Source organism: Megalops cyprinoides, chromosome 13, assembly GCF_013368585.1.
Source record: "Megalops cyprinoides isolate fMegCyp1 chromosome 13, fMegCyp1.pri, whole genome shotgun sequence".
Taxonomy (NCBI): Eukaryota; Metazoa; Chordata; class Actinopteri; order Elopiformes; family Megalopidae; genus Megalops; species Megalops cyprinoides.
This window is the reverse complement of record NC_050595.1, coordinates 12,516,987-12,532,106: the sequence shown is the minus strand read 5'-3', so window position 1 is coordinate 12,532,106 and position 15,120 is coordinate 12,516,987. Positions and strand designations below refer to the sequence as shown.

General features: G+C 44.3%; 1 protein-coding gene across 1 annotated transcript; it reads right to left on the bottom strand.

Moving 5' to 3' along the window:
• Positions 1 to 285: 285 nt before the first annotated feature.
• Positions 286 to 14,869, bottom strand: cars1 (cysteinyl-tRNA synthetase 1). Its single transcript, XM_036543650.1, has 23 exons — positions 14,810 to 14,869; positions 13,604 to 13,849; positions 13,034 to 13,125; positions 12,856 to 12,944; positions 12,265 to 12,361; positions 12,040 to 12,138; positions 11,221 to 11,370; positions 10,392 to 10,532; positions 9,964 to 10,052; positions 9,741 to 9,862; positions 9,510 to 9,622; positions 9,129 to 9,257; positions 8,337 to 8,466; positions 7,839 to 7,942; positions 7,639 to 7,736; positions 6,326 to 6,515; positions 5,860 to 5,928; positions 5,644 to 5,725; positions 5,127 to 5,207; positions 3,292 to 3,359; positions 1,774 to 1,833; positions 1,356 to 1,439; positions 286 to 939 (listed from the first exon to the last, which is right to left on the bottom strand). The coding sequence occupies exons 1-23, from the start codon at positions 14,829 to 14,831 to the stop codon at positions 811 to 813; spliced, it is 2,484 nt and encodes an 827-aa protein (XP_036399543.1). The 5' UTR covers positions 14,832 to 14,869; the 3' UTR covers positions 286 to 810.
• Between the last annotated feature and the right edge of the window lie 251 nt (positions 14,870 to 15,120).

Here is a 15,120-nt window from a genome sequence, read left to right as displayed (position 1 = left end):
GCAATCGGACCCTTCTCAGCGCAAAAGTGACAATAACTATGACGAATTCAAACATTTGTGGGCTGAACGTTTTTCAATTTGGATCTGCTCAATGTAATCCATGCAACCTTGTGATGAGCGTCAGATGAAAGTGCTTCAGTACTGAGGTGATAAAAATGGATGCATCTGCATAACTGACTTCATTTGCGATGTTTACTTCACACAGTCACACGTCAAAAGGAAATGGTTCAGTTGCACCATCAAAAAAAAAAAAAAAATCACATATGCTCAGGCTTTACAAAAGTGCATTTATTAAATCCTTGAGATTAGTGGACGTATCAAATGATGGATCAGGTGAAAGATTACAAACTTGCATTTCCTATTTGTAAATTCAGATGAACTGAGCAGATGTCCCCATATGTCCTTGATCACAAATCATGATATATTCCTTCATTTCTTCCTTCTCAGCTGCTACAAGCTTTGTGGCCGGACATGTTCTGCCTGTTAACCCCATTCAGTTACAAACACAAATGTGAAAAAAGCAGTCCTGGCAATCTTTTCAAAAATGGGGTATGCACAGTCAACCTGCACACCAACTCACTTCAAAATACTTTCATCGCAATACTCACACTGAAAGAAACAATTATTTGTCTGTTACATACCAGACCCTGTGTTGGAAAGCGCCAAGCTCAGTCCCCTGTCCCAAAAGCAGGGTGGGTGGAACCTCCCTGCCCTGGGACCTTTTTTGGTAGGGGAAACAGGGCAGGAAAGAGGGTTGGTGTTCAGGGCTGTGCAGGGCTAAGCTGGAAGTGTGTGGACTTCCCAGAATCCTCAGCTTCCGTTCTGAGTTGTCTGTAGATACTCCCTGTGCAGCTTCTCCTGAGCTTCGTACAACTTGCGCAGCTTCTTGCTCTGCCCCTTGCTGATCTCCTGTCCCTCGGCATCATGTGTAGGGAAACCCTTCATTTTTTTTTTTTTTTTTACAAAACAAAATTGAGAGAAAGAAATAAAATAATGTCACATCTAACCGATCAATTATCTGTGGGTCTGGATAAGTACTATGCAGGTGAACACAATGTAAAATCATCTGGTTGGATCATCGTGTTCACTAAGCCCAAAATATATGTTGACCAGTTAACCATAAACATCAGTAAATCTGTGCAGTCGGAATCTGTGCAGTCAAAAAAAATCCATCATACTGTCCGGATTTGGGCATTTCTCACTCAATATATTAACAGAGGTGAGCATTAACTGCTTTGAACTTCAAACTTCATACTCGCCTGTACTCGTACTTTGTAAAAGGAAGGTACAAACATTATTCTCTAATTCAGGAAATGGAACACCGGTGTGAATGCATCCGTATCCCTTTCCCTTACCGTTTCGTCAAACTTGGAATACTTGTCCGTTTCCGAACGGAACATCTCGCTGGGAGGAATCTTCATCTTTGCCAGTTTAGCCATCTGTGAGGAGAGGGGAGAGAAGAGAGCCCTTCAGTATCTGACATTCTACAGCGTTCAGCATTTACTCTTTTATACCAGTCCATCCTGGGTAGAAATATGGAGATCAAATGAGGGTCTTTAAAGTGGCAGTGGAAGCAACAGAAATGATCATTTCCTTTCCAACTTGTGCAAACATGCAGAAATTTGCCTGTGCATTGAGAAAGGAGAGCATACAGTCGCTTTATAATGTTTAACATTCCGACTAGCACAGGCAGAGCAGGAAGACTTTGAAGGTAGAAAGTCTCAGCTACACACTGCACAGAAAAGTCAGACAGATCAAAGTATTTTTACTCACTTCCTGTTCCTGTTTCTTTTTTGCTGCCTCCTCTTTTTTCCTTCTCTTTTCCTCTTCAGCCTTGGAGACAAATGGATTGAGAGAACAAAATTTTGGATTTATATCCGAGAATGGATATACAATATATAGCACTGTATATAATGAATCTGTTATCAGTTCCATCTGTGTAATGGCTGCAATTGTCTGAAGAAGCTGTAAAGGAGGTAAACCACTCAGAAAACATACGCCTAATGAGCTGGAAACAAGATCTGTATTTTTTGTCTTTTCAAGAGTTTTAAGATATTTTCAGGTGAAAAGACATTTAAATACAACAACACCTTGGGTCCCATAATGCAGGCATGTCTATTGCACCATAGCACTGTGTATGAGGGGGTCTGCCAACACCTGGCTGCTCTGCCTCTGCTGAGACTTGCCCAGCATGACTGTGACTCAGGACCAGAACAGAACTTCCTGTAGAGCACGCTGACACCGGTCAAGGGTGCATTTCCACCCACTGAAGATCATTTCCTGCCACTTATGCGACCATGACTGCAATCCTGGTCAGATGACGGGAATTCGCGGAAAAACCCGAGATGCTTGTCCTCCACTTGTGCGGAAATGAAGGACGCTATTGAGCCCAGAGCGCCTGAAAGCGCTTTGTTTCCCATCAGAAGTTTGCTCGCTCCTGAAAGCTGTTTACATACGCACAAGTGCTTCCTGCCACTTAGACACATAAACATCATAAACACAAAATGGCTCCTGCTTCTGGGGACAGGCTGTGGCTGTCCAGACTGTGGTGTATTTCCAGCGGACGCCTGAACCTGCCGGAATGTGCAGGTCCCTGTGCAACTCTCAGCACCCCCATGAGTCTGTTTAAAGCAGAACCGCCTCAATCCCCGCCCCCACCGCCAACCCACCCACGCCAAACAGCGTACATATTTTGGATGCTTGTTGCTGTAAACACTGAAGTGTGGAAGCGCAGAGCAATACTCCACTAATGACCTGGGGCGTAGATGTGAAATTCTCTTGTCGCACACGCATAGCTTCCCTGAAATTCCCCTAAAAGAGCAGCGCTGGTCACTCCTTTTTGATGGGTTTCCACGGGACGCCTGCTCACGTGCCATACCGCTACTGGGGCTGAGATGCATAAACCTGACCCCTCGAGGAGTAAGTAAAGCTGTGCCGACGATCCATCCCATGTCCAAATAACCGTAACTCAAAACAGGCCCAACAATCGACAGGTGCAACAGGATTCCCTCCTTTATATCCTGAAAATGAGGGATTTATAGCGGGGCGCTGGAGAGGCGCGGATGCATTTTTAATGGCTTTGTCCGAGTGCGCAGTTTTTCTTTTCTTAGCTGTCCTCTCTAAGATTGAGAGGCCGTGGTCGGTTTTCCGTTGAGGGAGCCCGCGGATCGTCTTACCGCGACACAGAGATAACCGGGACATGAATGACGATCACTATGAATAGAACCCTGCTGCTGGATGAATGGGCCTGCGCCACGTCCTTAATGAGCCCCACGGTTGTCCTGCAGTTACCTTTCTCTTCTCCTCCTTCTCCCTCAGCAGCGTCTCTCTGTCCACCAGCTTCACCACCGTGGGCAGGCCTGCAGACAGACAGGGGAGATATCAGCAATCAGGGTCACTTCAGACATTTTAACGACAGACGCTCAGCCGATGTGGTTGTGACACAGGGTGACACCGCAAGTCTCCCTGTCTCCCTGGGGATAGAAGGAAGGCCAACAAGACCTTCGCTGACTGCTGTAATCCAGCCAATGAGTGTGTAAATGACAAACGAGGTAACCACAGTAACCACCCAGGAGTGCACAGTGTTGGTGAGGAAGCATTACTTTGTCCTTTGTTCTCCAGTAAATGAATAATCTTGAATATTTACAGTAATACTAGTTATATTTTTGTACGTGCCAGACAATCCATTTTGTTCAGCCTCCCCCTGACAGATTCCTTAAACAGCAAGGCATTAAAGTTTTAACAGTAATACCATAGTCATTGTAATGACATGTAATGGCAATACAGATGTTTTTGTTGGTGTATGCCAAAGTGCCTGGAAAACCCCCCAGAATACACTTTATGCATGATTAATCAAAGGGTTCTGTGTCTCCATCAGGTTTAGCATCATGATAAGCTTTTATGAAAAAAATCCCATGGCTTATTTTTTACCGACTGCTTCAAACACACAAATACACACATTAAGAGACATAACAAAACCCAGAGGCATCACCAATAACCACGACAGGACCCCCTGATCTTAATCATTTTGATGAGATCTTGAAATCTTCAGAAGAAGTTGTGATTAAGATATTATACACCCCACTGGTGGAGGCTGACTCCATAGTGACTCAGCACATACATGTTACTGCGTTGTTTAGCTGATTTTCTGAAGCTATACCATTTTTAAACATAAGCAAGAACAGGTACTCTTAAGGGGCGAGTACTGCTTCTATTAGATGTCCTTCTTGCTGCCTTTTTGCCATCTACTGGTAAAACAAAGGAACGGCATTGTTTTTAAGGGAGTCCTTCACTTACAAAGTGAGGTAGTTTCTACCACGGTTTCTAGAGTTGCTTTGTCCAACTTCTTATATTTTGACCATATAAGAAACGGAAGTCACAGACTTTCAGTAAAAGCCAGACATCCCCCGAGGTCTTGGGAGTGATGCAAGCGACCGATGTCTGCTGTGCTCATGAGCGCAGGCTGTTTGCCCAGTGGTGCTAAGGACAGGCCTCTGCCTGCTCCCAGCAGCTGCTGTTACTGAAGCACAGCGCGCCCTGTGGCAACCTGGAGACAGTGTGATTGGGTAGACATGCAGCGACAAACCAACGACTAGCCTCATTCCTGTACTTTATGTTTTCATTATTGTAAGCTGATCCAAAAATGTGCTGATATCCGTGATAAGAGACTAGACAAGACAAGAGCCAAGAAACATGACTGTTTCCTTACCAGAAGTGGGCAGCTGAGGTTGATCATTTTTACAACAGAACATATCCTTTTTTCACTGCTTACTGTTCCTGACCAATCAGAGATACTGAGATAGAGGTAAAAAATCCTGCCAATTATGACTGATATGATGCTTCCTGCAATTATGTGCCTGATAAATAACACTGATTTCCAAAAAGAGGGCTAGCTCCAGAACATCACAACCATCTCAATATAGCTATCCACATGATGTCACACTGAGATACACTGAAGTCAGTCGCACCTTGTAGTTTTGCTTCCTACCTAGCGAATGAAGCTAGTTGTGGTGCATATTATGTCCTATTATGTGTTATTGCAGTTCATGTCACATATCAAATCAGCACGTGCATGCATCCACCTACTGCAGCAATGTCTGTAAAGACCGCAAGGTGTCTATACTTACCTTCGTGGTCCTCCAAACGAACCCCCAGCTCCGGCAACGTGTTGTCGCGTACCTCATCACACAGGCGCAAGACTTCCGTTACTGGTGGGGGAGGGGGTGATGAACATGAGAGAACACTTCAATTCACCTCTATTCACTTCTATAATTGTGTGCAAAGCCATGACAAGCTGAAACAGTGGCCTATAGGTTGTGTCTCTGTGCACCAGCATTTCATCTTCCTGATGCTGGTCTGAGCAGACCGTGATCACAGTTACCACAGAAGGTTGGGCTGACTAGCTAAGTAACTGTTTTACAGAGTCATTCTGACTCTCAGTTTGGGAGTATCATTGCTCAGCAAGACTGCAACAGTCTCAGATGTATCACACAGCAGCAGAGCCACCTTGTGGTCAACCTGTGAATCACGTGTACTACTGCAAAATGAAAACAAGAACGGCTGCTCTGTGATCATAACAACAGTAACCAAAGCCTTTCAACCTAAATCAACAGGACTGAACCACATGTAAAGGGCACCTTTTACCTTTCTGTTCTCTGGCAATCTTCCGTACTCCTTCCCTAAAGTCTGAGAGCACTTTCAGGTACGGCATCACAGTGGTTTCCAGCTGTAAATCAAGGAAAACCACGAGGTTAAAGCAGGTGGTAACACACTGTTCCATACAGGTACGACATCACACAGCAGGTCTCCATCTGCATTCAGAAACCAGTGCCTCCATCTTAGTCCTTTGTCCATACTTACATCCACGTTTTGGCCATCTCCTCCCACTGGGAATCCAATTGGCTCTGTCCCCTCAATAGCCCCGTATATCTGGAAGACAGCAGGAATTGGCTTGAGGGTCTAGCAGAGTGAACCTATGCCCAGCCACATCTATGTTGAACTGCACACCTAAGTGCAATTGTGTGTGGTGGGTGTGGGGTGTATGTACCTGCATGATATACACAGGTATGTGTGTGGTGTTGCTTTGTCTGTAGCTATATGTGTGTATAAGTATATAAGTGTGGTGTAGGCATGAGCGTGGTGTGTTTGTTTGTAAGCGTGAGTGATGTCTGTGGGTGGGGTGTGTATGTTTGTGAATAGTATGTTTGTTGTGCATGCGTGTGACTGTGTGTGTGTGTGTGTGTGTGTGTGTGTGTGTGTGTGTGTGTGTGTGTGTGTGTGAGAGAGTGAGAGAGAGTGTGTGTGGTCCCCAGCCCGCCTCGCTCACTCTCAGCATGTTGGTGAGGTACAGGGCGATGTCCTCCAGCAGCATGCGGCTGGGCAGCAGCTTGGCGCTCTTCTTGCTGGCGATGTACGTGTTGCTCTGGCTGACCAGCGACCTCATTTCCTCCAGCGCGGTTCGCGTGTCTATGTTGTCGCACAGAGCCTCATGCACCGCGGCTTTCCGCTCATAGAAACTAGCAACAAACACACAGGAATATTCATTAAGATTACAGTACATTAAGTACTAGGCAGAGCTTTCCATACAAATCATATTAGTTATTAACGATCCTAAACTCTGCTTTTACAAAACATTTTTAAGAGAATAAAAGTCTTCTGATCAGTGTATTATCAGTGTTGCTTGTGATTTTAAAGTTTTCCCACAAAGAACAAAGTTTTTACCACTGGATGACTCAATTAACTAACACAATTCAATGCTTGAAGTGTCCACTTAAGAGCAATTTGTGTATGTTAACATACATCATGTGCTTTCTGTTACCTCTGCTAATCTATAGTTGAACTACACTGAATAATAACTGTTTTTGCATACTTTCCCTTTCCAAACATGTGTATGTAAACTTAAAAGGATAAGCAAACACCTTTAAAAAGATCTAGAATTGTAGCAGCTGTGTTTTATGTGTGCTTAGTGGGTCATTTTTGATTTTTATTGAATTTGTTTTGCATGTGCCAGATGACTGATAATTTTGTTAACTGCTGTGAAGATTAATAAAAACATTAAGCAAGTCCATCCATTCTCCTGACCCCTGTTGTGATGAGATTATAATTTATTTCCTGTTAATAATATATAACCACAGAACTATTCATTCTGAGCTTTTCTTAGGGCTTTCAGTGTCCAAAATTCCTGAGCAAGCTGAGCTGAGTAATTTCTTGTTGAGAAATGATTATTGACTATATGGGTCATTCATTTTATCACAGTGAAATCTGTATGGGAGAAATGCTGAAGTATTCTTAACTCTGCTTTTCACATAACACAGCATAGTGAAACCTGCATGCACTACCCTGAAAGCTCACCAGCATGTACTAGAAGTCAAAAAGGAGTGAGACCGGACAGCTTGTGAGAGGAAGTTGTGAGAGGAATGTGTGCAATCTATTAAGCTGGGCTTGAACATATTTTAAGTCTATGTGTGCGGGTGAACTGTTTGATACTTTTAGCTCATCCCATATGGTGTCAGAGATATTTTCAAATCTTACTTCAACAGTGAATACCTGCAACAGGGGGTCAGCATTTCACCAGTTCTGTTGACACCATATACTCCACCAGACCCTCAGCTTATAATGGGACTGACACTGTATGCCCACCTCTGGTTCAGCTCCATCTCCGCCTCCTCCCACTTCTCAAACTGGCCTGTGATGTCTGTTGGAGTCCTCAGGATGTCCTTGACATTGAGGAAGAACTCCTGCAGGCAGCAAGACATGCAAGGCCACAGGGTGAGTCAGCAATGGAGGCAGAGAGAGAGAGAGAGACGAGTGAGTTACGGATGCGATTGTTTGCTGCTTACGTTCAAGAATTTCTCGTACTGGATGGCAGACTCCATGGTGTTGGTGGAGTAGTCCAGGGTGTCCTTCCAGGAGTGCATGAGGAAGGCGAGACGCAGCTGGCGGGCTGAGCAGCAGAGAGAGAGGACGAGTCAGCATGCACACGGCACACACCGCTACATGCACAATCACGCACAGACATGAGTCAACATTCTGCTATACACACAATCACAGGCAAGCACGAGTCACCATTCATACATGACACACACTACTACATACACACAGGTACGAGTCTGCATTCACACATGGCACACACTACTACAAAAACACACTACAACAATACATCTTGCTACATACACAATCGCGCAAACTGAGCCCAAAGACAATTTTATAACTCAATAACCTTATATGGAAGAGCCTCTGACGTATGGTCAAGAAAACATTCAGAAACAAGCAGGCTACTAGCCCTGGATTTCAGCTGTGATTCTGCATGCTTAACTATGCGCGTGTATTGTGGTCACCTGTGTGCTTGTCCAGGGCGTCTTTAATGGTGATGAAGTTCTTCAGGGACTTCGACATCTTGCAGCCCGCGATGGTCAGATGACCCGTGTGCAGGAAGTAGCGCACCCAGTGGTCATTGTTGAAGAAGGCCTGCATGGAAGCAATGCTTTGTGAGGGAAGAATGTCACATTCAGATTGTCCCTCAAGAGGAGAACCTAAATCCAACAAAGGGTTAGGCTGCGATCACATAAGCACCTACAATTCAAACGGAGCTGTAGGTACTGTTCCATCTCCTTACTGTGTCATACAAGTAATACTTCGTGGTGGTTTGCTGCAAATGGAAATGTGGGAAGCATTTTCTGTTGAAAAGGTGGTTTCCGTTCAGATTCTGGACTCCACATACTGGGCAGGCATTGCCCCCTTTAAATGTAATACTTAAGTGAGTCTTTTTTTCCTTGCACAAGAGCCAACCTTGAATCGCAGACATGTTTTCAGACCAGGTATGACGCACACCCAGCTGTATTTACATTAAATGAATACATTAATTCAATAATCTGTGTCCATAAACAAGAAATATGAGCAAGAATTTCTTACCAAAATACAGCATTTTGAAAGGATTGACAAAACACTATATTTGTGGTTTTTCAGTAGCACCTAGTTTACCTCTGCACAAAGATGCTTTCAAATAAAAGAGTTCAAAAGAATGCCGAGAAAATCCACAGCTTGGTATGAACATGACCTTAAGCTGTGTATCTGGCTAGTTTACTTAATGCGTGATATAAACTATTGTTTGTAAGTGCAATTTCCCCTACCTCAGACTGTGCCAACTCATTGTCATGGTGGGGGAACCTCAGGTCAAAGCCTCCCCCGTGGATGTCCATGGACTCTCCCAAAATGGAGCCAGCCATAGCAGAGCATTCAATGTGCCATCCAGGCCTCCCCTATGAAAACAAGTTAAAAATCTCTCAGCAAGGTAATCTGCAATAACACAAGGAGTCAGGCTTTGATGCACTATTTATGATTCTGGAGACAAGGTCCAAGTTATTTTGCACACATAAAAATTAAACTAATTCGCATACATAAAAATGAAAAATTGACCTATAATTTGTGTTCCCGGTTAACAGCAACAGCTTTCATTTAATCTCAATTTAGCTCGATGCCTTTGCGGCAGGCGCTCCTGTAACAGAGCTCACCTTTCCCCAGGGCGAGTCCCAGGATGGCTCCCCAGGCTTGGAGGTCTTCCACAAGGCGAAGTCGTTTGGAGACTTCTTCTCACTCAGCCTGTCTGCTGAGATGCTCAGGTCTCCTGAAGTACATGACGAAGAAGTCTGTCAGAGCTATCCACCCTGCCTCAGTTTCTCTGCTCATGCCACCACACACCCCTCAACAAACCCATCCACCAACCCACTCTGCCCCCTTCCTACCCTCTCCTTCCTGCAGGGCCTTCTGGTCCCCCACTGCCTCTGGCACCAGCTTAGCGTACGAGTGCTTCTCACTAGCATCAAACTTGGCTGTGTCAAAATACACTGAACCGTTGGACACGTACCTGTGAGGCGAAGAGAGACAAAGACCAGGGACATCAGAACATTTCCAGTTGCAGCAAGGCAGACCATAGAAGCAGAGAGACACCCAAGAAATCTCACTCACCCAAAACCGTTGTCCACAATCCTCTCCACGAAGCTTACAATCTCAGGCACGTACTCACTGACTCGGGTGAGAACGTCTGGAGGAAGGACCTGGAAACAGACATGTCAGAGATGATGGGATATTGGTATAATAACTACGAGGCACCTAGGACTATTGCAACAGAAAATAAAACTCAGGGAAAGCACCTGGCTGGACATACAAATCTGATGAATCTGCATTGCATCATACAGGCTGTGCTATACATACAGCTACACACACTAGCTTGTATGCATAGATATGTTCTATCATAAATGGAAGAACAGAAAGTCGTAGTACAAATGCAGCATACTTGTCACAGTTTTTTTCTTCCCAATTTGACTCAAAGCATTCAAACAACAAGTTATACATGAATTGTAATTTTCAGATCAGTGTATTCATATTTCCCTTACATTGAGGGCATCCATGTCCTTGTGATACTCTGCTTCCCAATGCTTTGGCAGAAGAGAAAAGATGGAGTTCTCTGTCACCTGACTGCCAAACTGAGAATCCAGCCAGTCGGACAAAACGTCTTTGGCTTCATCAAGTAACACCTTTGAGAATGAAAACCAGCACTTGTGTTTACAGACAAACCAAACAGCTCTCAGTAACAAATTATTGCAAATGAACCAGTTACCTGCTATAGAGTTGCAGATTATGCAACGGTTGTTGTTCTACTTCAGAACCTTATATATTTTACTTTAAAATGAATTATGTGAAAACCATTCAACACAAAGACCTGCTCCTCTCTTGCAATTAACCCGGCAGCAGTGACTGCACATTTTACATCAGTGAACTGAAAACATCATTTGTAAGAGATATACGCACAGGGACTGGAGACGCAACTCGGAACAGATAAAATAACGCAAAATCACGTAAAATACTCTGCTAAGCAAAGGCTGTGAATCAAACAATGACTGTTTCAAGTATTTTGTGTCAATGTTCCCCATTTTTAAAAGTTAACTATGCAAAATGAAGGCATTTTACAAGCACGCCACTCACTTTGACCTGTACTGATGCCAGAATGAGGTTTTATGATCCCAAAATGGGTGAAGGAACTATGTGAGGCCAATCTCTGATTTCGGTTTGACAAAAGACTTCACCCTGAGAAAAAAAACTGACTGTTTCAATCCAGTGAATCAGCGAAAACGCCTGGTAGCTCCACCCATTCTGAGATCACAATGCCTCTCTCTCTCTCCCATCACTACAGAATAGTCTGCTATTGTTTTCGCTCTCTGTTACCTGGGCCTGGCTCTGTAAGGCTGTGTCTGCAATTCCATTCTGCACTGCCCCCTGCAGGGGGGCTAGAGCTGCGGTCACTGCTGTGTCCAATCGCTCCAGCATCTGCCTCTTGTCGGGGTCCGTTGTTTCAGCTAGCTTGGCCTGAAAGGGCTGAGGAAGAGTGGACACAGTTCAGTTAATTTTGGCTGTGCACAATAAATCTACAGATAGCTGAATTGTGCTTTGTGTGTGTATGCCTATTTTACCAGTTACACTTACAAATACACACAGACGTGGTCATTAAATCTGAGGATATTAAATCTACAGGTAAGCACATACACACCTCACACTATTCATTTACACAAAACATTAAATCTACAAATACACACACAGACACGGAACATGCTCCAGCAAATTTACACAAGAAACATTAAACGCACACAGAGGTCAGGTGCGCTTGAGTACGGGGAACTTCACCGTTTCTTACCGCAACACATAACATACAGCCAGCTGCCTTTCAAACTCATCAAATATTGCAATCATTTCCGTCACGTTGGACCACCACTCATCACCATGGGTAAACTGCATTCAATTCATTGTTTATCATTGCATTTCACAACAATGTAATAAATGGGAAAACCCACTGGAATGGATTTGCAGTTGTTTTGGGCATTTCACTTTATATGTTGTTGTATCCGGTCACCTGCGTGTCAAGAAATAAGGTTTAACCCTATCCAAAGCACCTAGTGGCTAGGAATTTTCTCTGGAAATAACAGTCACTACAGTTCCCATGTTAATTCTACTGGGAACCATGGCAATCATGCCTTTTTGTCATCTCACCTTCCTGGCGGTCAGCACGTCCTGCAGTATCTGTGTTGGGGTTGGCTTCTTGTCTTTGTACTGCTCGAGCAGGTAGTTCTGTCTGGCTCTTTTGATGATCTGTAACACCATTGTTGCAATGCATCTTCAGAATTCAAGAACCAAAAGACTCTCAGAGAGTAAGTGCAGGATCTAACATCCATGAAACTCAGATCAAGACTGACATGCCCTTAACGTTTCTCTTACTTTGTCATCAATGTCTGTAATGTTCATGCAGTAGAAGACGTCGTATTTGAAGTAGTTTTTCAGTATTCTTCGCAGAATATCAAAAGAGATGTAGGACCTGAAGGAAATGAGGTTTATGTTAACCATGGTTCTTTCAAGTACAGGACAAAGGTGCATTCCACAAGAATTTCAATTTATTTTCCTAAAATTTCTTCTGGAGAAGCTATAAAATAACCCAAAAGCACCCACCAGTATAGCTAAATGTCTGATACATGTTTCTTAGATCCTGACTGACATGCAAACAGGATTATCGCCTGGCTAAGGGTCATACATTAAGGCCTGGGTTCTCTGTGCCAATTCAATACAGGCCAATAATAAAACACATCTCATACCATTTATTCTGAACATTAAACCTATTCACTGACACGAAGAACACTTAACCCACTGGTGCACAAACACACACAGAACAGTTCACTGGCACTAAGAACATTAAAAATATTGGTCCACAAACAAACACAGACCTGTTCACTAAAACCAAGTACATTACACCTATATGTGAGCACATGCACACCTAAAACACATATTCAAGAATGGACTCTCAAAGCAGATTACCTGGCGTGGCCCATATGGGATGCGTCATACACTGTGGGCCCACAGCAGTACCACAGAACCTTATTTCCGTTCTGTGGAACGAACACCTCCTGCACCAATCACAGACACTGCGTCAGTCACTATGCACACAGTCAGGGCTCAGACCAGAAACGGCAGAGGGAAGTTAGTCCTGCCAAACCTTAGCGCGAGTGAGGCTGTTGTAGAGCCGCAGCTTCGGGGGGTCCGTTCCTTCAGGGGGAGACCAAGGTGGCTGGACCCTCTTTCCCTTTGCTGAAACAGAGGAACGGTCTATATCACCAGGTTCTTTGTGTCACCATAGAATGCTAAGCAACCATATCTTGTGCACACAGTCATCCTCAAAAATGGAAGCCATACAGTACTGTTTGCGTAAAAGAGAGCTTGAGTCACTCAAACCTTTTTCCCCCTGAAAACCCGTGAAGGAATTTAGTGTGTTTAGTTTCTGAAGGGCGCATGAGAACTAGTTTAAAACATCGCATCTCCTGACTGTAGGGGGACAGAACAAGGAGGAGCTACCCCGCCCCACTTCTCTGCAGCCTTGGATATCTAGCGTCAGCACTGCATGGCCTCAGCTATCCAGCCTCGGCTCTTGGCAGCCTCGTCTACCCATCTCCATCTCTCAGGTGCCTCAGCCATTCAGCATCAGCTCTTTGCAGCCACTGCCCAGCCTCAGCTCTCAGTTGCCACAGCACTGAAGCACCCATTCACTCAGACCCGTGCTTCTACTCACTGCAGCACTCGGTGCTGGGGTCTGTGGGAGTCTGCCAGTCCTGCTGCAGGGCTGATATGTGTCTGTACCACCGCAGGGCGTGGACATGCTGCTCGGAAGGAGGCCCATGGAGGAGCCTGAAGGCTTCCAGGTCGGCCTGAGAGATGCTGAACCCAGCCAGGTAACTGCGGCAGCTCAGGTACTCATTAAGGGCTGCTACCCTGGGAAGGTCCTCGCTTATTTGCAACAGGAAGCCATAGTCAAAAGCTGTGAAAACAAGACGACACAAACACACACACAAACAAGAGAAAACAGTATCTCATTATGTTTAACATGGTAACATCATTCTTATAATTTACGTCTTTTATGTAATGTTTGGTGAAAGGGGGGGGGGGGGGGGGGGGGGGGGCAACTGCCAAAACAGGAAGACTGGCTATGTGAAACAAAGTAACACTACTGTAAAGTATTCAGTATGTTAAAATATCTTCCACTAGAGCCTGCTGGTCTCAGGCACAATTTAGAAGATTAATCATTGACAAATGTACGCTTACAACTACTATTTGAATGCGTCGATTTTTTTCCACTTGTTCCAAACGCAGCGCCTGCTGTCTGAACAACCTCCTGATAAACCTGTCAAAGTGAAAAATGCTCGCAGTAGATGCCCAGCTGCCTCGCTAGCTAGAGACATAATGCATCAATGACAATAAAAGACAAACTAAAAAGGCTGGCGGCCACCAACCCAGTTATTTCCATATAGTTGGCTATATACTGAAAAAGCTGGAACCTAGCAGTTCATATATTGGGCAAAGTATCCACGTTTAAAGTACGGCTAGGTAGCTACCCGGCGACCCAAAAGGTAACATACACATGTGTTGTTTCGCAAAGTGAAATAGTGAGTGAGATAACTGAGCACCTATTAACCTCCAAAGACGTTACATGAAAGACAAACAAACTGATGACGAAGTCGATCGAACATTAAGGCTATAATCCGCACGAAGCAGTTCTTTTACATGAGCGACAGCTACCTAGCTCCAAGTAAGAACCACAATAACAGCTAGCTAGCCCTTGCTAAATCGGTCAATGACCGCCTGCAAATAAAAGTACACAAGAAACAAGGTGTTTCTGAAAACCTTTCAGTTAATACTATTACAGCGATCCCTTCATCACGAATAAAAACCACCATGTTAAACACAAACGTCTCCACATGCATCATTTAATTCTACCTACCCAAATCCCCAAATCCTGCCATTGCTTTCCACAGATTCTGATGCAACACGCTCGAGTTGAGAAAGGATCAGTTCCTAGCTTTCAAAACGCATGCGCCAGTTTAAACCAATCAGGGGCTCAACTTTCTTTTTCAGATAGGACTAGGCGCTACTGATAAACTTGGAATATTGGTTAATAAAGCTGGGGGTGAAGAGTGCACGAATTAGTTTTTAAGATGTCGATTTTGGGGGCATTTTTCCCCTTAAGAGAAATCAAGGAAATACGCATGTGAGACATGGTCTGCCTGTTGCGTATATCTAGTAACAAAAACA